Genomic DNA, 9,902 nt, shown 5'->3' with positions numbered 1-9,902 from the left:
TATGCTAATAAATTAATATATGCAGACGACTTGAAAATGTTTCCTCTGTGTCGTGTTGATGATTGTGTTCATCTTCAGGAGTAGTGGAATGATGTGATTTAATTCATTTATGTAAATATATCTAAATTCAAAGTGATTTAGGCGTCTATTTTGACAATAAACTGACCTTCTCAAATCACATTCAGAATTTAGTATCTGTGATAAGACAAGGTCCCGACTTTCATTTCATGATAATAATGTCAGCTCTAAACAAGAATACTGTCCACTGATTTGAGTTACTTTGTATAATGTTCGTATAAAGTTAATCGACTGTACAGAAAAAGTTTTTAAAAAAGTTTAATAAATTAAATTGCCAGCTTCTCCATTAGACGGTAGATTTAGGACAGATGTGATCAGACTCCTTAATAATTTATAGATCATAGTCTCAAAATAGGCTCTTGATAATAATGTTGACTGCCCAGAGATTTTAAATAAACTATTCTTTAAAGTAAGACCTTCATATCGCTCTCGTGTTATACTTAATTCCTCAGCTGCCATCAGTAACGCAAACTTAAGATCTCCCATAGCTTTCATGGTACATAGTTATAATTCAATATGTAATTCCTGCGATGTATTTAGTTGTAACGTTAAATGCTGTTTGAGAAACATCGAATTGCAATTACTTACATTTTCGATTATGACTTTATATTTTATAACTATGTATATATTGAAATGAAATCAGATATGAGATAACAAATCAAAATGTAAAGCAAAGGTCTATTTAAAAGACAAAGCAGTAAATATAATGGGTTTGAAGTGGTTATTATTATTTATTGTTGTTAGTATTGAATCAGTATTAGGAATCATATCCGTTACCGATATCTAATAAAAGTTAAAATGTTAGAGTATTTATAAATAGTTATAGTATATGGTATAATATTAAGTAGGAAAAAATATTAAAGGTCAAAGAAGAGTGTATATCAATAAATCAATATGTCAAAGAAATGTCAAAAATTTAAAGTGTGATTCACATGGAATCAAGTAGTAAATAGAAAAGTAACATAATAGTAGAGAATGAGAAATATTTTGAAGTGGAATGTAAATGGAGATTGTTAAGAAACTATAATAGGGTATAAGTGTAAAGGTTAAGTGAAGTGAGGTGAGTGAAAAAGAAAAAAAACCGGCAAGTAAAAAGAAAGCAGAACGAGATATGTGAAAAGACCTTAACAGAGGAAAAACTAAAATCAAGGTAGTGGAAAAAAAAGATAATAATTATTGATTAGTTACAAGAAATTAGAGAGAGAGACGTCAGATATTATAGAAAAATATTAAAAGAATCCGGAAGACAAGTCAAAGCAGCAGAAAGAAAACGAACTATACACGTCAGCAGCAGAGAGAAGGGGAAAGCCAGCAGCCAAGAGAAAGAAAGACGATCACAGGCGAGGTCCAGGAAACCAGACAAATATGAGGCCAGAGGAGCAGCATCAGTGGCAGGTTACAAGAAAATTAATCAGAAAACGGTGTAGCAGATAGTGAAACAGGAAAGGAAAGGAAACAAATAAAAATCGGTATATAAAAAGAAAAGGTACCTTTCTTTCTTTTAATTGTCGTATAAAATTTGTGCACAGACTAACAGTAAATTTCGTTTAAAAACTTGCTATATTTAAAATCAATCAGTTGAAACAAATTTAAGTCAGTGATATATCAAGCATTATCCAAATATTTGGCCAATTATTTAAATTTATAGATCATAAGATTAGATATAAAGAGGAACACATTAAAACAAGAAATTACACGAGTAAATATAAATTAAGTCCAAAAAGGCAACCAGTAATACAGATCGAAATAAATTCTTGTTTTAAGTGGCCAAAACATTGTAAGAACTTCAAAATATTTGACAATTTGTGTGACATTTCTTATTTGAAACATTGATATACTATATTAAATACCAGATTGATATTAATAAATTAATTTAAAACATCTCTTGTTTTTAAGTTGTTAGTTTGCATGGTTTCTGGAAGAATACTAGTTTGAATTGAACCAACTCCTGAGCAGGGTCTACAGTTAGCAGGGCAAAGTATACAACCAACACTACACTAAAAAGTAAAATTACAGGTTACACTAAAACTTAATTTAAAATTAATTTGGCGCTCATATAAACACATAGAAAAAGTATCACATAACTACACCATAACAATATCTATATTTCTCAATGAAGCTTATGTTATTTTCTATTTGCTTTATTGAAGTGGCTACACATTTTTTTCTTTGTAGTTTTAGAAAAGATATATGTAAATTGTCCGGTAATTGATAAAATTACAAATAAGTTTTATAAATGAATAATATGAATAATATCTTATATTTAAAATTCAATAATAGATTAAAAAAATACTAATAATGCTTTTAAAAGTTAGTTTATATCCTATTATAGAACTAAATACTATTTGTATGTCAGTAAATAATTTTGAATGTATTTTGAAGTCATGTATAGTGTGTTGTCTAATCTAGAAGATATTAACACGTTTAAAAAAATAGGGGCTATATTTTTCTAAAATAAAGGATTTTGAGAATAATATGACATAGATCGATAAACTTTATTACAATTTAAATATCCTAAAATTTAATTTAGAAGAAAATCTGAAGAAACCGGTAAATATATTTTTCTTGTAATAAGATGACGAATACACAATTAATATAGATACGCTTTTCGATCTATTCTGACTGTAATCCTTAAAAGAACTGTAAATAGATAAAGTAATTACGAAAATATAAAATACCATTACAAATAAATAATATTTTGTAACAAAACCATTCTATATTAATGCCCCCTGAAGATGAGTGGTATGATCGTTTAATAATAATTATGGATTGTCATTAAGGACGTTTTTATGACTCGGCAAACCGGATATTGTATGCAGAATTAGTATTTAAATATCGAACAGGTAAAAGCTAATGCAGTCGCCATGTTACGTGTTGTATTTTTAGTTGCCTTTGGCACCTTTTCCGTGGCTAAGCATTTGCGTAAGTTAATTCAATTTTATATTTCATAAAATTTAAGTACGAGTAAGAATTAATCAAGAAGAAAGTAAATTCTATACAATATTTCTATATGTTAATTTTTTTTAATTCGGTTTCAGCTCCTTACATTAAAACCTGCAGAAAGGATGATCCTAATTTTGATGAATGTGTCAAGAAGCACGCTTCGGAAGCAATTCCAAATATTTTAAAGGGTAAGTATATTTACATAATCTTTGTTTTAATTGCTTTTGAATAATTATAGTTAAGTATATGTATATCATTATGAATTTCAGTTGTACATTCAAATCGCTCATTGATTTAAAGCTTTGTAGTGTCATATTGTTAGTTGAATTTAATTTTATACGAAGAAGACAAAATTATACTTATTTTTTTAGTTGCAATAATTGGAAATTATTTGAACTATTTGCAGATTTGTTTACAAGTTGTAGACAAGTACCTATTTTCGTCCAGACATTTTAATGAGTTGATTTACAAGCATAAAATATAGTTATTATATTTCAGTATAACATTAAAATCGTCATGGAATGGAATAAATTGTAACTTTTATAATTTAAGGTATCTGGTATAATGATCAATATACTAATGCTGCAGCTGTTATACAGCTAGATATTAGATTATAATTACATAAATACTCAATATTAGTTATTGTACCAGTATAATAATACCTCAAACAAATAAATTTCGATATATTCAAAATTATATGGGTCTGTTTAGGAAACAGTAATGTTTTTTGAAAAATTAGAGGATATACAAAATCTAAGTACGTCTAATAGGAATTTTTTTAGATATAGGTAAATAAACACGGATACGAATATGATTATAAATCGTATCCCTTTGAAAAAAATCTAGAGGCAAGCTTATTTATGGTCGTGAAGTAACTGGATGTCCTTTAAACTTTTGTAGCCTGCGTCATATGCAGTTTTATTACATAAAAAACTTGTATATGCAATTCTAAAAACATTTTATGTCCAAAATTTATACCCTTCTCAATTAAATGATATTATAACGCAACTAAAGATTTGTGATAAATTGTTTTATTTGTGGTTACATTATCTTGCCAGCTGTAAAAAAATCATATTAAATGAAACTAGATAAAAATATATCGCATATTTTTCACTTCACTTCAGTTTGAATTTTTTCACTGGAAAAAGACTCATATACACAGACAACTTTATATCAGTGCAAAACACACAAAATTTGTTGGTTGAAGGTCTCAATGTGACCTTTTTCCTTTGAGAAATGAGAATGTCACGCATATATTAATTATAAAACTATTATTATTCTTAAGAATAATATATAATACTTTGTTTCTGTGTTAAACAAAAATAACATGGGGATAACTAACCATAAAGGAAATCCTTGTGCTAAACATGTCTTTTTTTTCAGGTGACCAAGAATTCAAAATTCCAAATTTGGAACCATTTACCATCCCTGAAATCTTATTAGACGCTGGTAGTGATATATCAATTAAATTAAACGACCTAGTTCTAAAGGGAATCAGCAACATTAAACTGGAAGATATTAAGTGAGAATTTGTATATAATTATTCATTTTTGACACTATAAAACCCGTTTCTTTTAACAAAAATCTAGAAATGTACGGATAAATTCTTATTCGTGAGATACTAAAATAGACGCTAACAAACTGGCTACAAACTAATCGACCTTTTCTATTCAAATTTGGTTGTTTTATACTAGTAAGGAGCTTCATCTAAATAAACAAGTTATTCTTTCATTTGCATGACAGAATAAATTACAGTTAACTGAGAAAAGTTTTCATGAATATCAACAACTCAAGTTGTCTCAAGCGTTCGTACAATATTTTTTTAAAAATATTATAATGCAATACATTTATGTTTCGATTATTTGCATTATTTCTAGGTCCTTTTTTACTATTTTCAAACTAATATTTACGATAGTGTGGGACAACTTTCAGACAGAACTTTTTGACCTACATTTTTACAGATTTTCATGACAATTCAAATTTGTGCTTCTAGAATTGATATAGAAAAACAACATGCTTACATCCAATTTTTCCTGAAGACCGTGAGTATTGATGGCAAGTATGACGTCGATGGAAGAGTATTAGTGCTACCAATTAAGGGAAATGGACCACTTCACATAGACTGTCGTAAGTTTTTATAGGATCGAGTGAAAAATTAAAACATTTGCCGATACATATCTTTAATATAATTTTAGAAAATTTGATAGTGGATTACGTCTTGGATTACAAGCTCCTAAAGAAAGACGGCAGAGAATACGTCGATCCCGATGTATCGTCAAAGGTCTCATATACACTGGAAGAAGTTAATTTAAGATTAGACAATTTGTTTAATGGTGACAAGGAACTAGGTAAAATAATTACAAGAGTTTTCGTTAAATTTAGTTAATATTTTAACTGTTTTTAGGTGACAGGACTAACGAATTCTTGAACGAACACGCATTGGAACTTAACAATGACTTTTCGAGCACGCTCTCTGAGGTTATTAACACCGTTGCTACAACTATTTTCAAGAAAGTATTGCCGTTGGTGCCCTACGATGAAGTATTCCCATAAAAATGTAACAGATTCTGTGTGATTGTTAATTAGGCAAAATATATGTTTTTGTTGTTTAAATCCTATCCGTGATTAAAAGCAGCAACAATAAATTGGAAAGGTACTACTGGTTGCATAAAACTGAGCGTAAATGAAAAATACTTGTGTTAAAAAAAGTTTTTTTTTTTTTATTAGGAAGAATTGTCAATATATGAAGCAGGCCAACACTGAGATAAAAACATTAATACGCATCTATTGACCCTCTGAAAAAACTGGTGGTTAGTTTTTGTTTAGCATCTATAGTTTGTCAAGATATTGAACAAACGAATTATGTGACACGACAAAAAGCTTAAAAGAAAACGCAAGTGTCATTCTCTTTAAACATTAATTGAAGACAGATTTTATAAATAAATTTAAGAATATTGAATTAGTCTAACTGTAAGATTTTTCCTAACAAAAAAAAAATCGTTGAAAACCGTCAAAAGCTAGTTCTATCAAGTTACGCATAGGTGTTCGTTAATATTTTCAAATAATTATAATTATTCATGTTTAGACTTTATAGTCACATAATGTTAGAGTGGCTCTTATGACTCTTCGGAGAATTAAATAATCATTCCAATTTTTTATGTAAATATAATTATTGTTAGTGTATTTCAATCATTTTATATTGATGTAAAACTAGTTCGTAAACGTGAAGGAAGAATTAATTACATATAACTTCCTATAATTTCTATAATTTAATTGAACTGTATTTGTAGGTAAATCATATACAGGGTGATCCATTAACGATATCGAGCGGTTGTATATAGGAAACTAGACGTGCTACGATTATGGAGTAAAAAATTTATTGACAAATATGGCCAAAAGAAATTGATTTAAAATATTTTCAAAGTTGTAACTTAGCCGCTAGAGGGTGCAACTGCTATAGTGTTACAGAGGATTGTCGGTTTTTCGAAATTTCGTCTATATAAACTAACTTGAAAATACACATCTAGATACAATGTTAAACCCTTCACAAGTTTTGTTTGAATATTTTTTTTGTTATTACCATAGCAACGCCAGTATGAAGGACGCCATCTTAAAATTTTTAAATTTTCGTAACTTCTGAATGCCTTAATCGATTTCAATAAATGATTGCTCATTTTAAAGAACTATTAATAAAATTTATATTTATGATAATGGAATAAAAATATTATTTTCTTACGCAACGATAGACGACGCTAATGAGAAAAGTTTTGTAATTGTCTCAGTTTACTAAAAAAATTAAATGCAAGTTGTGCTAGAACCTCCTCCTTTATTTAGTTCTCCAAATAACATTGACATAGTCCAAGCCAAAAATAAATTGTAATTAATTGTAAACCTACACCTATCTTGTCCTTAAAAATAACTTGCTTTATTTTTAAATTTTTTAAAATGTGGGTACAATTTTTAATTTTTTTATTAATTCCAAATATCTCAGTATTTATAATGATTATTATTTCCATAACGAGGCAGGCTATGCTCTATGAAAATAGACAACTGAAAAATTATACGAAACGAAATGTGACAGCTCTTGCTACGTGCAAAATTATTGTTATTTGTATTGGAAAAGTATTTGTGAACAAGGAAAATGCCTTTTACGTATGTGGAAGCGTATGATATGATGGCAGTTTATTTTCAATGTTTGGAAAATGTCGTTATAGCTTCAAGAGAATACGCTTTGCGTTACTCTGGTAGAATATGCCACTCCAGAGAAGTATTTAAGCGTTTATCTAGACGCCACTAAATTCTGTAAGAAGACTTCGCCGTGCAAGAACGGAAGACAATATTATTATGTTGGCTTGTGTCCATGTAAATCCCCAAATAAGTGTTAGGGAACTTCCACATACGTAAAAGGCATTTTCCTTGTTCATAAGTACTTTTCCAATACAAATATCTAACACTAATTTTGCACGTAGTGAGAGTTGTCACATTTCGTTTGGCATAATTTTTCAGTTGTCTGTTTTCATTGGGCATAACCTGCCTCGTTATGGAAATAATAATCATTATAAATACTAAGATATTTGGAATTAAAACAAAAAATGAAAAATTGTACCTACGTTTTAAAAAATTTAAAAATAAAGCAAGTTCTTTTTAAGGGCAAGATAGGTGTAGTTTTATAATTAATTACAATTTATTTTTGGCTTGAATTATGTCAATGTTATTTAGAGAACTAAATGAAGGAAGATGTTCTAGCACAACTTCACTATTTTAGCAATAACTTGAAAACGAAAGAAGATATCGACCTCCGGTTTATGTATTTGTTTTCCTTAATGAATGGTCTATCAAGCCATGAAAAAATAACTATATTGTTGCCTTTAATTTTTTTAGTAAACGGAGACAATTACCAAACTTTTCTCATTAGCGTCGTCTACCGTTGCGCAGGAAAATAATATTTTTATTCCATTATCATAAATATAAATTTTATTAATAGTTCTTTAAAATGAGCCATCATTTATTGAAATCGATTAAGGCATTCAGAAGTTATGACAATTTAATTATTTCAAGATGGCGTCCTTCATACTGGCGTTGCTATGGTAATAACAAAAAAAAGTTTAAACAAAACTTGTGAATTGCTTAACAGTGTATCTAAAAAGTATATTTTCAACTTCGGTTGAACATGTTTTAAATCAATTTCTTTTGGCTGTATTTGTTAATAGATTTTTTACCCACCCCATAATCGTAGCACGTCTAGTTTCCAATATACAGCCGCTCGATGCCATTAATGGATCACCCTGTACTAGTACTTACTACTTCTATAAATAATTCTATTTACGTCAATATATTGCGAAGTGAATCTAGACAAACTAGAAATGTATCAACAATTTAGAGAAAAAACTGCTAATGCATTAATGATGCATTAACTCTAAACAAATTTTGAACTGATGATATTATATATTGCACCTCTAAAGACATAATCGTATCTTAAAAATAATTAACAATATGATTAAAAAAAACTTATGTGTTGTGTGTCAGCAATTATTTTTTTGTTTGCTTTAATAATATCCATTTATTGCATTCTATACGTCTCAGAAAACTTTATATAGTGAAGATAAAATAAATATAGCAAGAGTACCTACTGCGAATTAGAAATTTAAAAAGGACTTCAAGCAATTATTTGTTTAATTAATTATTTTAATGTGCACATGCTGTCAAATATGAAGGTTATTACATTATATGACAAGGAGAATTACTTCAGCCCTCAAGGATATAAAATATTCACATTCATTTTAATTACTATCTGAGTTTGGTTATACGAGGAAATAACATTAAATTAATTACAAAGTGTTGTTTTGTCTACTTTTTTTTTTGGAGAATCCCCCTGCTTCCATAAACTTGTAGACATTAACACCTTAAAATATTATCAGCATAATTTTTGCAACGTAAATTTGTAATTTTTGAATTTTTTCGACACGATGGCATGTGAGATGTTTCTACCATATTGATAGGGTTTTAGTAAAGATGAACCATTTAAGGAACATTTGCGGTGGTCATAGTTCACTTAGCAAAACGATAATAGCGGCGATGTTGGTTTAAATCCATACCGAAATGTAATTTTATAAAAAACTATTTTGTAAAAAATGGCCTATGTATGTTAAAAGGCAGAGAGGCTATGTAAAAAAATAGGACACACTAATTATAACATTATTAGCCAATATTAGTTTTTAATTTGTGGAAAATAACTTCTCTGCGGACTAACACCCTGTGCAGCATTGATTTACACCAACAGTATCTAGTAAACACCTAGGACCAGTTGTCAGTAGAGTCACCAGACATATACCGGTTTCGAATTTATTGGTTATCATCGATATGCCATAGATGAATAATTTTGTTATTTTAATGTGTATCTACCGATATTTTGAGTATGTGCGAGTATAACCTGTACTATAACCTGTTATATTTTAATTGCCACTGTTACACAATGCCTACAACCGACATTCTACTGACGAATGATCTTAGTTGTTTATTAGATATTGTTGACGTAATTCAATGTTAGACGGGGCTTTAGTCCGCAGAGTAGCTGTTTCTCAAAATATAATTAGCTAGTAACTTATTTCGCCTAATGCTACAAAAAGTCGATTATCTCGAAAACTATCGATATTTTAATAGGGATCATAACACAAAGTCCCGTTAATTTTTCACGTAGAATTCGATAATGCCATAAAAAATATAGGTTTCCATTTAAAAAAATTAAGTTGGTACCTGCCCAGGAAAAACTGAACACCCTGTATATGCAAATATATTTTCATTTTGTGCAGCTCGGGAAAGTAGGCAACTCTGTAGAAAAAAAATAAGTTACATGTATGTATCTTATTTTTTTTCTACAGAGT

The 9,902-nt window shown here is 28.9% G+C and overlaps 1 protein-coding gene across 1 annotated transcript; it reads left to right on the top strand.

The window, feature by feature from the left end:
* The first annotated feature begins 2,918 nt into the window (after positions 1 to 2,918).
* LOC108909774 (protein takeout-like) lies at positions 2,919 to 5,677 on the top strand. The gene is made up of 6 exons (XM_023453934.1): positions 2,919 to 3,000; positions 3,117 to 3,209; positions 4,405 to 4,543; positions 5,015 to 5,148; positions 5,217 to 5,369; positions 5,426 to 5,677. Exons 1-6 carry the CDS (start codon positions 2,943 to 2,945, stop codon positions 5,572 to 5,574), a joined length of 726 nt encoding a protein of 241 aa, XP_023309702.1. The 5' UTR covers positions 2,919 to 2,942; the 3' UTR covers positions 5,575 to 5,677.
* The last annotated feature ends 4,225 nt before the right edge of the window (positions 5,678 to 9,902 follow it).

This window comes from Anoplophora glabripennis, unplaced genomic scaffold, assembly GCF_000390285.2.
Source record: "Anoplophora glabripennis isolate ALB-LARVAE unplaced genomic scaffold, Agla_2.0 scaffold27, whole genome shotgun sequence".
In the NCBI taxonomy this organism is placed as follows: domain Eukaryota; kingdom Metazoa; phylum Arthropoda; class Insecta; order Coleoptera; family Cerambycidae; genus Anoplophora; species Anoplophora glabripennis.
This window is presented reverse-complemented; position numbering and strand designations above follow the sequence as displayed.

Excerpts from the sequence above, each read along its gene's own strand:
- LOC108909774 (XM_023453934.1), top strand. The coding sequence starts at position 2,943 with ATGTTACGTGTTGTATTTTTAGTTGCCTTTGGCACCTTTTCCGTGGCT. Across the intron at positions 3,210-4,404 it reads AATTCCAAATATTTTAAAGG|GTGACCAAGAATTCAAAATT; the intron begins GTAAGTATATTT and ends CTTTTTTTTCAG. Across the intron at positions 4,544-5,014 it reads ATTAAACTGGAAGATATTAA|AATTGATATAGAAAAACAAC; the intron begins GTGAGAATTTGT and ends TTGTGCTTCTAG.